The sequence below is a fragment of the Physella acuta genome, unplaced genomic scaffold (assembly GCF_028476545.2).
Source record: "Physella acuta isolate Inbredline_101_S28 unplaced genomic scaffold, ASM2847654v3 ptg000026l, whole genome shotgun sequence".
Classification (NCBI taxonomy): Eukaryota; Metazoa; Mollusca; class Gastropoda; family Physidae; genus Physella; species Physella acuta.
This window is the reverse complement of record NW_026731546.1, coordinates 231,228-246,042: the sequence shown is the minus strand read 5'-3', so window position 1 is coordinate 246,042 and position 14,815 is coordinate 231,228. Positions and strand designations below refer to the sequence as shown.

General features: G+C 35.5%; 1 protein-coding gene across 1 annotated transcript in view; it reads left to right on the top strand.

The window, feature by feature from the left end:
- LOC131940968 (GTP-binding protein Di-Ras1-like) overlaps positions 1-13,865 on the top strand; it is a 29,585-nt gene extending 15,720 nt beyond the window's left edge. The window contains exons 2-4 of the mRNA XM_059299917.1: positions 4,983-5,099; positions 11,479-11,669; positions 12,395-13,865. Of these exons, the coding sequence (XP_059155900.1) occupies positions 4,983-5,099; positions 11,479-11,669; positions 12,395-12,479 (393 nt within the window). The 3' untranslated portion in view covers positions 12,480-13,865. The remainder of the gene's footprint in view (positions 1-4,982; positions 5,100-11,478; positions 11,670-12,394) is intronic.
- Positions 13,866-14,815: the final 950 nt, after the last annotated feature.

Sequence of the window (14,815 nt, the reverse complement as noted above, 5' to 3'; positions counted from 1 at the left end):
CTGTACCACCCTACCAAAATTCTGACCGCTACCATATATGGAAACGTCCCATGGATCATCGTCCTATTGGCGGCTATTGAACAATGGCACGCTGGGAACTGACTGTAAGTAGGGAGTGAGTAAATGATTCCCGTCTGGTCGAGATCGATACCCAATCAATAATTCCTGATTTAAGCCTAAATCCCGTTTGTGTGAAGGCATTTGATGTTGCATAAAACGGTTCGCAGTTGACTGGCTGGTCCATGTATGACTGAATGTTATGGTTCAGTCACAAAATGATTGACTGCATGTTATGGTTCAAAGTTCACTAAATGATTGACTGCATGTTATGGTTCAAAGTTCACTAAATGATTGGCTGCATGGTATGGTTCAGGGTTCACTAAATGGATTGATTGCATGTTATGGTCCAGGGTTCACTAAATGATTAATTGGATGTTATGGTTCAAAGTTCACTAAATGATTGGCTGCATGTTATGGTCCAAGTTTCACTAAATGATTGATTGGATGTTATGGTCCAGATATCACTAAATGATTTGACTGAATGTTATGGTCCAGAATTCACTAAATGATTGATTGAATGTTTTGGTCCAAGGTTCACTAAATGATTGGCTAAGTGTTAGGGTTCAAAGTTCACTAAATGATTGATTGGATGTTATAGTCCATAGTTAACTAAATGATTGGACTGAAACTTATAGTCCAGCTCAATGATTGCCTTAATTTTATGATCAATATTTTACTAAACCATTTAGCGTATTGTTGAATAAAGTCGACAGGTTTGTTATTAAAATTAAGTTTCATTTGGCTAAAGTAAATTATTTGACAAGAATCGATTTAACAGTACCCCAAGGCGGGGTTTGTTTCACATTAAAGATACAACAATAGAGCTATTGAGATAGTGTCGTGGTTTATAGGACTCAACATGGTAGCTGTCTTTACAAAACATGTACTTGAAATATGTTGCACATCTGCGTGTCTTGTATGTCTTGTACTCACGAGAGTTAACATAATTATTTTGGTCGATACAACACACTAGATTGGACAGTTTAGCTAATACAAATAAATGGTATCTACATGTCTGAGTAGTAGAGCACATGACTGCTAACTCAAACATCTTCTGGGTTTCGATTCCTGGGTTCTAGTCTATATGGTGTCCTTGAGTCACTCAGCTCTTATTGGTACCTAACAGAACAGTAGGAGGTCTTTGAGTCCACTAATGAAAACAGATTATAGTCAAGAAAGCATAGACGACTGTATGATTGTACGAACCAAAACAATCGCTCTACGTGTTAAAAACACACAAACTTTACTTCATTTCACCTTTAGATCAATTTATGCCTCTAAGGCAGGGGTCGGCAACCTGCGGCTCGCGAGCCGCATGCGGCTCTTTTGGTGTCCAGTTGCGGCTCTTCAGCTCCATGCACAAATATTAATAATTACTAGAATACCCGTCATCCGTTGGATAACTGTGGGTTTCGGGGGTCATCCATCAAAAAACAACACGTCTGTCACTCAGAGGCTTAGCGACCCTTCCCGGCGCCCGGGGACAAACTTTTCGATTTGAACCCCCCCCCCCCGCAAGATTTCGATTTGCAGCCCCGCCCCCCCTCAAACTTTTGATGTGCACCCCCCCCCCCACTCAAACTTTCGATTTGAACCCCCCTCAACCTTTCAATTTATTTTTCCAAACCATTTTGGCGCCCCAACATATGTCCCCCCCCGCCCCCCCCTTCCCCCCTCCACCTCCCCCCGCCTCCCCTCCCCCCCCCCCCCCCGCCTCCCCTCCCCTCCCACCCCCCCTCCTCGCTACGCTACTGCAGTGTCACTTATCGTCACAAAAAAACAGACCCCACATTCAAAAATATGTTTTTTATCTTTTAAAAACACCGAAAACACCGATTTCGGACTATCCCTTCATATACTGACGTCACATGTGACCTACTCAACGCTACTTCACCTGCCCAGTGTCCCGCCAAGTCTCAGACAACATGTTTTTATCGTTTGAAAAACGATTCCAGCCGAGCATGTCTCTGACCACACTATCCTTTCATATGCTTAGGACAAAGAAACAGATGAACTCTACTTCACCTTCCCTGTGCCCCGCGAGGTCCTGATAGTCAACCTTATCATTCACATATAGGGCTTAAGAAAAAATAATTGAAAACGTAAAAAAAAAAGTTCTATTAATTTTTATGACACTGACTTTAAAATTTAGCCTTCATTCTCCATTTTTAAAATGCTTTTCTGGCATATCTAGCCCTGGCCACCTATACCATGTTTAAATAATGTGAACACCCGCCATTTTGCTCGTGGTAAACATGGCCTACAAATGGTCGGAAGTCATTCGTCCGGTCCGGACGCCATATTGTTGTTAGCAGCCGACCACGCCTCCAAGTTAGTGAGTAATCCTACTACATCTAGATATAGAACCTAGATTTAAAAAAATCCCATGTATTCTCGAATTAGATGATCATTGAAGCTAAACAAAGATTTATATAAAATAATTAAGGCCTGAAATAGATTCTAGATGTAGAATTTACATTAAGTCTAGATCTAGAATTTACATTGAGTCTAGTGACCTAGATCTAGGCTAGAGTCTAGATCTAGATTCTAGATCTAGAATCTACGCTAGCTCGATTCATTCATAACTTTCCTTCGACAGCTGATCTTTAGATCTAGAGAAATTTATTGTAAAACTAAATGAAAAAAGACAGTTTAAAATTGATATAAGTGTTGGAACGTAATAAATACAGCAAACGGACGTATTGTTAAAGTTATGACCGACAGAAAATTAGATTTAGAACGCGTTAAACTTTTGAATGGGAACACAATTTTCTTCGATAGACGCCGCCATTTTATTGTACTAAAGAGTAAAAAAAGCCTGTGACGTCACTGTTTCCGTCGAGTCTAGTGGCTTTTCAAATCTTTTTTAAAAAATTGGGTTATTCTACGTATGAATAAATCAATAAATTAATTAACGTCTTTAAATAAATTTGTGATTAACAGTCTGTCTTAAAACAAAATTTTTTCTCTACCTACATACTATTTTACAGCTTTCCACGATGAGTGCAACCATGAGCAATAGTCAATCAGGCAAACAAAAAAACAAACAAACAAACAAACAAAAAAATAAATATTCAAACATGTAAACAAACTTGACTTTTAGTAGTATATAGATGTTATTTTAATTTTCAAAACTCATAAAAAATATTAGTCTGCAACATTCGGTAATAAACGATATAACATAAGATATAAACAATAAACATTCACTATTATATTAGAATATTTAGTTACTCCCTATCTCAATGTAGACTACTTCCTATTACATTGTCCATTCTGAATTGAAACATTCAACTTCATAGTGGATATCACACAAAAACCAAACCAGCTAAGCGTAGAACTGAAAGGAAAATCTAGCCTATCTCTTGCTTGAAGAAGTGGTTTGTTTCGAAAAAAAACAACACTTTTTTGTTGGATACATGGTGAGCGGTAAATTACTTAATTACGAAAAATCTGAAAAAATATCGTTATAAAATCAATGCTACTACTCAATCACTTCAGCATTAATATAAACAAAATGAAGGATTTAAGCTATTCAAAACAAATGCAAGTACTCTGACTTACATAGTAGATCCTCTCAACACAAATTCAAATGAGATTATTTCATATATTCAAAGCTATTTATTTTAAATATATATATATATAGTATGATATTTGTTTAGGATTATATATATATATATATATATATATATATATATATATATATATATATATATATATATATATATATATATGTATATATATATATAATCCTAAACAAATATAATATTGACATAAAAATGTTAGCGGCTCTTTAAAAACCGGGTAATGTTGTAAATTGTAACTTTTGGCTCTTTCGACTCAAAAGGTTGCCGACCCCTGCTCTAAGGTACTTTACGTTTACATATGTCATTCAGACATACCCTTGCTAACGCCATCTCATATTGACTATTGTGGGCGCGTTCTACTCACTACAGCTGTACAAAATAACACAGCAACTGTGTTTTACTTCTATTAGCTACTCCGTCTTCTGAACACGCCCGACGCCTATTGATTTATTGTCCGTTCCCTGTTATACCATTTTTTTTTCTTCGTACACAACTTATAAAGATCTCGTTATGCAATCATTGGCTCTACCAGTAATTTCAACATGTTCTGTTTCCGTTTGAACGCGCGCCTGATTAAATGAACATGTAGTTATCTAAATCTTTTTTTTTTTAGTATTGCGAACACATTTTACTTCCCGGAACATGGTTATATTTAAAGGGAGTCAATCTCAAAAATCTGCAACAAAGCATGATGCCAATTTTAACGCTTTGAGCACTGTTCCTTATTAGCTTGTGGGACCTTTCTGATTCCAGTAAGACCCATAGAGTACCTGACAAGTCTGGTAACATATTCCATGCTGGAAGCGATGCGCATCAGTTTCTTTATGTGTGCGATTTATAGAAAAAAGCGAGAAAATTAAATTAATCGTCATTTGCCAATATGGCATGCCATTTTCTCGGTGACGTTTTATTTAAATTGTTCTGACTAGATTTTTCCCCCTTCGAAAAACATAATATAAATCTGAAAACAAGTTTTCTATCTTCAAATCTTATAATTTATAAACCTTTTAGGGATCGTGACCACATTATATATTATAATATTTTATAGTATTGTGAACGTGATTTAATTTTTCAAACCGCGAAGCGTTGTGAACACGGCAATACCTTCAAACCTAGCAGTATTTTGAACACGTGGTTAAACCTTGCTGTATTTTTATCTTGTCGTAATACCCACTGTGTTACGGTAAACCCGATATTTTTCAGGAACTTCCTTGCTTTTTTTTCCTTTCGTATTGCCCACTTTATTACGGTAGACCTGATATTTTTCAGGAACTTCCCTGCTTTCTTTTTTTCATGTTGTATTACCCAATGTGTTACGGTAAACCTGATATTTTTCAGGAACTTCCCTGTGTGATAGTCGGCACCATGATGGACCTGGAGAACGGCAGACAGGTGGAGAAGTTCGACACGCTCAACTGGATCTATAGCAACAGTTTTTCTGGCGGCTTTGTTGAGGTGAGTACACCCCCCCTCACCCACAGACTCACACACAGTCACACACAGTCACACACACACACACTCACACAGTCACACACGCTCAACTGGATCAACAGCAACAGTTTTTTTTTGGCGGATTTGTCGAGGTGAGTACACCTCAACACCCCCTCCCCACTCACACACACACGACAACTGGTACTCAACTGGAAATTAGAAAAGAACTATTAAACTTAGATTTTTATAATTAATTACACATTGTTAGTAGTTTATTTAATTAGCGAGTCAAAATTAGCGACAAAACTGATTATGTGACTAAAATTAATAACCTTCAACGATCTGCAATGCGTACAGATAAAATACCCACGTGATCTCTAATTGTACGGGCTCCTTTGTTATACACACCCGTACACATAACTACTCACTGTATAACAAGTACACATTACTTCAGCAATACACGACTTACTTGGCAATACATTTCAAATTGGAGAAATGGAGCAAGGTCGTCTCTTCGGGAGTTCCCGATTAGACTACAGTCTCTCCCGGTGGGATTCCCGGTGATGGTATTCTGGTGGTAGTGTGCACTGCCCTGATGGGTAAAACAGTGTAATTGTAGTTGTCAGCTGGTCTCTTGAGGAGCTGGCTGTCTGGGTGTTTGGTTGACTGGAGAATTCTGTTCTCTAGCAACTGTCTGAATGTTGACTGTCTGGGTGTTTGGTTGACTGGAGAATTCTGTTCTCTAGCAACTGTCTGAATGTTGGTGGGTTTTGTTGGGTAACTTAGGGGCTGATGTAGAGTTCATTGGTAGGTGTAGAACAAATGGTGGATTTAGAACATATTAGCCAACTTAGAACAAATAGGCAAATTCAGAACAAGTTTGCGAATTTAAACACACTGGCGAATTTAGATCATAATTGGCAAATTGAGAACACTGTCGAATTCAGGACAAATTGGCGAATTTACACCACACTGAGGAATGTATAACAAGTTGGCAAATTTAGGAAAAGTTGGCTAAAAAAATGACGGATTTAGAATATACTGGTAAGGTTGGAACACGCAGGAGTGTAAAGTAAAAGCTCTAAGACTCGATTCATGTTGGCGACTATAGAACATGTTGACCTACAGGCGCATCCTCCAAACCAACATCATCATCTCGCAACTCCCATTGGCGCGCGAGGCATCAACAAGTGAGCGCCATTTCGTCCTGTCTCTAGCTCTAACCTCGGCCTGTGAGGTCACTCCTTCAACACATTCTTCATTGATATCCCATGTTTCATCTGCCTTCCTTAATTTTCTCTTGTCATGTGGTGTCCATCTGACTTCAGTCTTAACCATTCTGATCACGTGACCTACTGAACTCCATCTTCAGTGCTGGAAGACTACGTTAGTTTTTGAATGTTCTGGGTGTCCTACTTTTAAACCCACATTGAAGATATTTGGCCAGACGAGGATCCAGAGGCGTAGCGAGGAGGGGGGGGGGGGCTGGGGGTACAAATGTCCCCGGTAGCCAACCGTAGGGGGCGCCAAAATGGTTCGAAAAAAAATTATAAGCTCATTTTAGCAGTTTTGCATTATAAATATAAAAAAATATAAAGGGGGGGGGGCGGGGGGGGGGGGGGGGGGGCGCCAAATTGAAAGTTTGTCCCCGGGCGTCGGGACGGGTCACTGCGCCTCTGCGAGGATCACTAAAACGGGACGCCCTGTGGATGTCGAAGACTCTTTTAATGGAAGATCACAAAAATTAACGGGACGTCGGATCTTGAAGACTCTTTTGATTTTGATGAGCTGATTTCTCGGCGCAACAAAAACGGAAAATTGGGTTTTTAATTTACACGCTCATGCGCGATCGTCAACAACTTGTCGTGTGGAACGTCATCAATCTCTGTGTTGTTTTTGTTTACATTTTTTTCACACGGGAACAAAAGCTCGAGGTCGACATGAACTTTGAATTATGATGACGTGATTTCTCATTTGTGATTTTGAAATACTGGCTATTTAAATTATTAAGCAAATTTTACCAGCAATGCTGTTTTTAAATTTTACGGAAATACTTTTTTTTTAAATTGATTCAAACTCAGCGTGTTTATTTATTTAAAAATAAATAAAGAAATAAAAGAAATAAATAAAAACATCGAAGTTATAAATTAATCCACAAAGTCTTCTGACGTGAAGCAATGTTATACAAATCAACTCCCTTCATGGCGTTTTATATGTCACAAAAATACAACCCATTTATCTAAATCAGAGACGTAGGCAAATTTCAATCCAGCCCCGTAAAGTAACGATAACTCTATTAAAAACAACATGGGTTACGGCGCATATCTTCCCATAGTTGTAAAACGTAATTTATTGACATCCCCCCCCCCCCCACCCCTGATTATAAACAAATATCTGTAGGCTAAATGCCACAAACTCGACCTTGTGGTGACACATTTACTTTTTTCACCACTAATAAAGAACGATAGCGTGTTGTGTAATTATCTGCCCTTTAATTAATTTTTTTTTTTAAATTTATTTTCTCATTTTTACGTAAATCTCCTCCGTTAAAATTAAAACCAGACAGGTTTTAATTAGGTGCAATTAATACAATTAAAGGCAATTAAAATAAATGCGGTGTAACATATTGTTACAATAATAACCTCGATTAAAGCTCAGGTTTTTAAATAATAGAGAGATTATTAATCTAACCTTCACCCTTTTAAAATCGTAATTAGCCCAGTTGTGTCTTGTTGTGCTTTGTTTATTAAAACAAGACGGGGCAATAATTAAAACAAAGCGCGCGAATAAAAACCGACTATATCTAGTTGCAACATTTAATGCCAGTGGGTCATACAAACAAATTGTAGACATTTGTAGCATGTTTTTCACAATGTCAGTGGTGAACACTACTTCACCTTGGCCGTCAGGTTCGAACGGGAACTTTACTTTTAGTTTTGAAATCGTGTAACAAAATGATAATTTACACCTTTTTATTATGCCGCGTTATATAAGTGAATAGTCTGCAATTTACTATACGCCTAAGAATAAAAAGAATAGTAATATGTACAAAAAAATAGAAAAGCATTAGAAATGAGTCAAAATTGATTGGGTTTCTATGTTTGACAGTAAAGCCTACATGAAAAGACCTTATAAAAACTTAAAAAAAAACAACAACAACAACAAAACAAAAAAATAAAAACATCGCACAATTGAATACATTGACTCGAATGTACAATTTTAAATATCCAAGCTCCTTATTGGAGGAAATGGAAAACAACAAACGATTGCATACGATCCATTTAAAGAAAATTAAAACTTTATAAATATATTCTCTCACTCCCATACATTTGATCAGATTTGACTATGTTATTGACTAAAGTGAAAAAAAAACCATAATCTTTACGCTATTATAGTTAAAATACATATCTTTCTGAAACCTTTATTCGTTGTGTTTAAGTATATCATCTCTCATGAGATGCAAGTCAAGTTTTCTATTACATTCTGACGGTGTAATGGGTTAAAATGTTACTTGTATTTATTTCTAAAGATGTTTTCATTTGATTAAAAAAAACTTAAACGACACCAACAGTCATTACTTATAGCGAGGCGGCAACTTAATTTTTGATGAGGTAATTTACTTAACGCAGTCAATTCACTGTGGGTGGCGTTTCAAATATTTATGCCAGAACCTCAAGTGCATTAGGTGGTAAAGATAGGGTTAGGTTTATTTATAAGGGTGGAATATATCCAGTAATTTAAACCCCGACCGTTGGATGGTGTATGTTGCTATTGAGTCACTTTGTTTTTTAATACTGGTCATTTTTAGATTTGGTTATTTTTAACATTTGGTAAATTTTAACATTTGGTTAATTATTTGGTCAATTTTAACATTTGGTCGATTTTAACATTTTGTCAATTTTAACATTTAGTCAATTTTAACATGGGCGAATTTTAACATTGGTTACTTTTAACATTTGGTCATTTTTAAAACAGGTCATTTTTAACATAGGTCTTTTTAAAAATTAGTCATTTTTAACTTTCGTCATTTTTTTGCATTTATCATTTTTAACGTGTAAATCTTAGCGTTGTTAATTTTGCACTATAGGGGCCTACATTTTTGACAAAAATGTTAACACTAGTAATTTTAACTAGTCATTTTTTAGACTAGTTTTTCTTGACAGTGGTTTTAACACTTGACATATTTAACTCTGGTACTGTTAAAACGAACAATACTAATCACTTTTACGGTTGGTCATTTTTAACACTGGTCACTCTGGTTATTCAGAACCAGTCACTAGATTCACCCAGCTCTGACGTGTACCAGACTCACGTTAAGGAAAGTAAAGACGTCTAGACATAGTACTCACCACACTATCCCTTCATTGAAGTAGTAAAAAAAAAACAGGCGAACTCTACTTCATCTTCCCTATCAAACCCCAGGTCCAAAAGAATATCTATTCACTTTTATCTTTTAATACTTCAAATACTAGTTTACTAACTTCTGTTAAAAAAAACAACGTTTTATTTACTGTGTACATTCGTGATTAAAAATAGTGTTTTTGTTAAACTAAAAACACGGGATGTTTATCTCCATCAAGCTCCATATTCCCTGTTTTGTAAAACACGATATGTTTGCAGAGATTAAATATGTATAAGTCATTTTTCCACCCATCTGACCCCCCCCCCCCACCCTCCACCTCAACGTTGTAATACCCGATCTACACTTTTCATCAAATACCACACAAGTGTCATGTTATTTGATCCGTTTCAATTTATACTTGCTCTGTTTTTTGTTGTTTTTTTTATTTTTACATTCTCTTGAAACGAATCCTACCAGATGCGTGAGTTAATTCCCCTTTCAAATAAATCAACAGAAGATCCATTATGTAGTGTTTTTCTTCTTCTCTCCCTTCGTATTTCCTGTAGAAGAAGATGAGCGCTTTTTAAAACTAATGACCATACTTTAGGACATACATTTCTTCTGTAATTATCTTTTAATTAAACTTTCTCTCTTCCAGCTGTCTTGTAAAAATTTACAATTTTCTTTTTTTTTTTTAAATTCTTTATCTGTCGTGATCTCACGCAATCCATTCTCCTTGTGACACACATAGACAAAATGAAATCATCGACTAGCAAACTCATTTTGGAATACTTACGCATACGCAGTCAGCTATATACACATAAACATACACATTAAAACACACACACACACCAGTGGCGGAACTAAAAAAAAAAGGCTCCCCCGCAAAGAAAAAATTATATATATGTATATATATATATATATATGTATATATATATATATGTATCTATCTATATATATATATATAAATATATATATATATATATATATATATATATATATATATATATATATATATATATATATATATATGTATATGTATCTATATATATATATATATATATATATAGATATATATATATATATATATATATATATATATATATATATATATATATATATATATATATATATATATATATATATATATATATATATATATTTATATATTTATATATATATATATATATATATATATATATATATATATATAGATATATATGTATATATATATATATATATATATATATATATATATATATATATGTATATATATATATATATATATATATATATAATCTATATCCTAACTGAGTAATTTAGTCTACTTCATTGCAATGGATAACCATTCTGAGAGAACAAACCAGAAAAACTTAGTCTAAACTCATCTTTAACCATCAAACATAAACATGCTGGTCAAAAATATATAAAGACTTTAGCTTGATCCGTGAATGGTTTCTCGCGTTATGTTTATTTTTTTCATTTTTGGCTTTTATAATATCAATTTTGAAAACATTGATTTTTATAGCTATACTATTGTATAGTACGTCTTATTTAAATTAATTTTGAGAATCAAATGCTTTTTAATATACATAGTACAAAACTATTTAAATAAGCTTCGTGGGCATCCCTATTTTAAAGAATGGCAGTAAGTCATGGAAGTAGTGTGAATGTTTACCTACCTTTCAAACTATAGCTCTTGTAGATTTTAAAATATTTTTCTACGCAACAATCTCTGCTATAGTAGACCTGCTGTTTTTTTTTTTACAAAACCTCTTTCAAAACGCATGAAAAACTTAATTTCTGTAAAAAAAATTCATTGTTTTTTGGTCGGAACTGGGCCCCTAAACGTCCTGGGCCCCCCCGCATTGCGGGGTCTGGCGGTATGGTAGTTCCGCCCCTGACACACACAGGCAATACGTAAACACGAACACACACATTTAATCATAATTTTTGTTATATTTTTTTATCTTTGCTAATAGGATTTTTTTTTTACTGCCGAAACTGTTTTGTGCAAGTTTCCCGCTAAATGTCAATATTGTCCTCTGTTTCGCGCACCAGGTGTCGGCAAAAGAGGACGAAAACATCGAGGACATCTTCCGTCTTCTGCTCGACCAGTCACGGGGTGAAGGTCGCCACGTGGGGGCGCTCAGTCACGTGCTCTCGACGCGCAGGCGCAGTGCCAACTCTCTGGATGAAAGCGAACCGGAGAAGAGCGAAGAGTGGGACAGTGATGCCAAGAACTTTAACAGGTTAGGGTTAGGGTTAGGGTTAGGGTTAGGGTTAGGGTTAGGGTTAGGGTTAGGGTTAGGGTTAGGGTTAGGGTTAGGGTTAGGTGTTAGGGTTGGTGTTGGAGTTGGAGTTAGAGGTGATGTCAGGAATTTTACGGTTAGGGTTGGTGTATTGAGTTAGAAGTGATGCCAAGAATTTTAACAGGTTAGGGTTGGTGTTAGAGTTAGGTTTAGGTTTGGCGTTAAACCTACAGGTATTTATCCGACGTCACATTCCCCCACCCCATATCACGTTCATCCATAGAAAATATATACTTTAACCAGTGCCCCCCCCCCCCTGGAAATTTCAAGTACCCGAAATAAAAATTGTCTTCAAGAAATCCTTGACGGAAGGCGTTAGAATGGGCGTTAGGGTCAGGGTTAGCTTTAGCTTTAAAATCTTGGTTTAGCAACAAAATGATGGTTGATACTAGAATTAGATGTAAAAAGCATAGTTAAAGTTATTAAAATGAAACTAAGCGTTGTATTTGGGGTTGGTGTAAAATTGAGTCAGCTTCGTTTTTAAATGTGAAATGTATGTAGAGCCAACAATAATATAACTTCAGGAACAAAATAGAACTGGCATTCTTTCCAGATGGGGTTGGATTTTCGTTCGGCATTTTTTCTTTTTTTTTTTACTTCCTTAGAAGTCGGAGTCTGACGTGGTTTGAGATTTGTTCAATTGTTTCCTGTTTTTTTTTTTCCAGAAGTCGCAGTCTTGTTAGGCGGGGTTCGAAACCCAAGGTGAAGAGGACCCACCGTCGGGGCAAGCATGACTGCCGTGTGTCGTGACCTAGTTCCACATCGGCTCCAGAACGTGCGCGTGACTGGTTGTCTACTCGAGAAATGACGTCACTGTTCTATCTATTCAAGGTCGCACCTGTGCGGTGTGACGTCATCCTTGTCACCTGCATGTTCTGAAGAAAAAAAGAAAAAGAAGTGCGCTAAATTGGATGCCATTGGATGGGAATTTTTATTCATTTTTTTAATGAATGTCGAAACATACTCATTGATGAAAGTGTAAGAATTTAAATTATTGGCTGTCAATGCAACGTCATAGCTCTCTGCGCATGTCTATTTCTATCTTGGTAATGATACAGGTAATGACTGCGCATGTCTTGTGGAAGTGTATGTTTGTATGAGGCTGTCACATATTGCTTGAATGCCACATATACATATTAGTGTAATAGGTTTGTACGCTTTTATCACTATTTTTAAACTTCGTTGTAGGCCTATATGCAAAACCATGCAGTTTATACATTAGATTTTGTATGTGCAAGTAGTGTCTTTGTCAAACTATTTTAGTAGATAGCTTTTTCAATCCACGGGTTCATCAACTTGTGATTTGAAGGAGAAAAACTGCTCGATTATTTTATTTTTTATATTGTGATCGGTCTTGTTTATTTCATGCATTTTTTTGGAGGCGGTATGTTCACATACGAGAGAGAGAACAATTTTAAATAAAATTAAGCTCTGATTTTGTACTTGTTTGCTACAAACAGTCGTGGAAATTATTTGTTTCTAGTCGTTTCTTGGGCTTGAGTCTGAAAACCTATTCAGTTCTGATCACGGGATTGGTCACTAGAGATTTTCAGTCAAGTGTTTTGTCTTGATAAGAATTTGGTGTGCTTTATTGTATCAAAGTTGATTAAATTATTGCCTATATGGAGTGTATATGTTATTTATTGTTTGTTTCATTTGCGTCCATACTTGCTTAATTGATTAAAGGACTAAATCTGTTATAGTCATAATACTGTTTTTATGAATGCACATATAGTAAAGTTTTTCAACAAGCACTATCGACTGTAAACATTGGGCGTGTGTTGATTAACTGAATTTTGGTATGTGTGACTTGTCGTGTGTGCGAAACTTTTAAAACAAATTTCATTTTTGTGAAGTCAAAATGAAATGTTGCTGTTTCAATATAATGTAAAGTACAGAGGGAATGTTGCTGTTTTAGCACAATGTAAAAGTAAAGAATCTTTGTTGCTGTTTCAGCACAATGCAAAGTACAGAAGGAATGTTGTTTTCCTCAGTACAATGTAAAGTATAGAGGGAATTTTGCTGTTTCAGTATAATGTAAAGTACAGAAGGAATGTTGCTGTTTCAGCACAATGTAAAGTATAGAATGAATGTTGCTGTTTCAGTACAATGTAAAGTATAGAATGAATGTTGCTGTTTCAGTACAATGTAAAGTATAGAATGAATGTTGCTGTTTCAGCACAAAAGTATAGAATGAATGTTGCTGTTTCAGCACAAAAGTATAGAATGAATGTTGCTGTTTCAGCACAATGTAAAGTATAGAAGGAATGTTACTGTTTCAGCCTACCTTGTACAATGCAAAATTTAGAATGATTGGTATTTTTCTTGAGGTCTTTCTTTGGTTAAAATTCTGTTGGTGACGGAGAGTGAAAGGATAATGTTTATATGTAAACATTAGTATAATTGAGTATTATAATACAATCACATATCTGTATTAATCATACTTTGCATTTTTTCTACTGGGTAAATTTGTTTACTTACATATGTTTCTATTGGCTAATTTCATGTGTTACGTAGGCCTATACTTCAATTTTCTAAATTAGTTTTCTAACTAATGCTTCTAATAGTTTACTTCGTTTTCTTACGTATGTTTCTATTGGCTAACCGTTCTCTTACGTAAGTTTCTATTGGCTAGCTTTATCATGCTCGTTTCCAATGGCTAAATTGATGTCAAATATGTTATGGTTGCGGTAGTCAGGACTAAGGTTGTGTTGTAAATTGTAAATATTGTACGCTTTGCTTTACACGGCTTTACACAGCCTTTGGTAGGGTCCAATTTTTTTATCCTTTCTGTGCTGTGCAGCGACCATAGGCTAGATTTTACCCTCTGTGTTGTCGGGTCGTGTTTTTTTTTCAATTTTAATACTTGCAACTGAACCGTTTTACGTCATGGTTTTGTCGTTACCATGGCAACCCGCATTGTCGTGGACTTAGGAATAAGCTTAAAAATAAATTCTAAGCCTTTTTTGTGTCTTTTTAATCGCGAGTTTAAAAACTTAGAAATACAATACATCGGGAGTAACATTTAAAAATATTTTTTATCTTTAAATTTTTAATTAAAAATGATTCTCATGTTCAGATTTCTA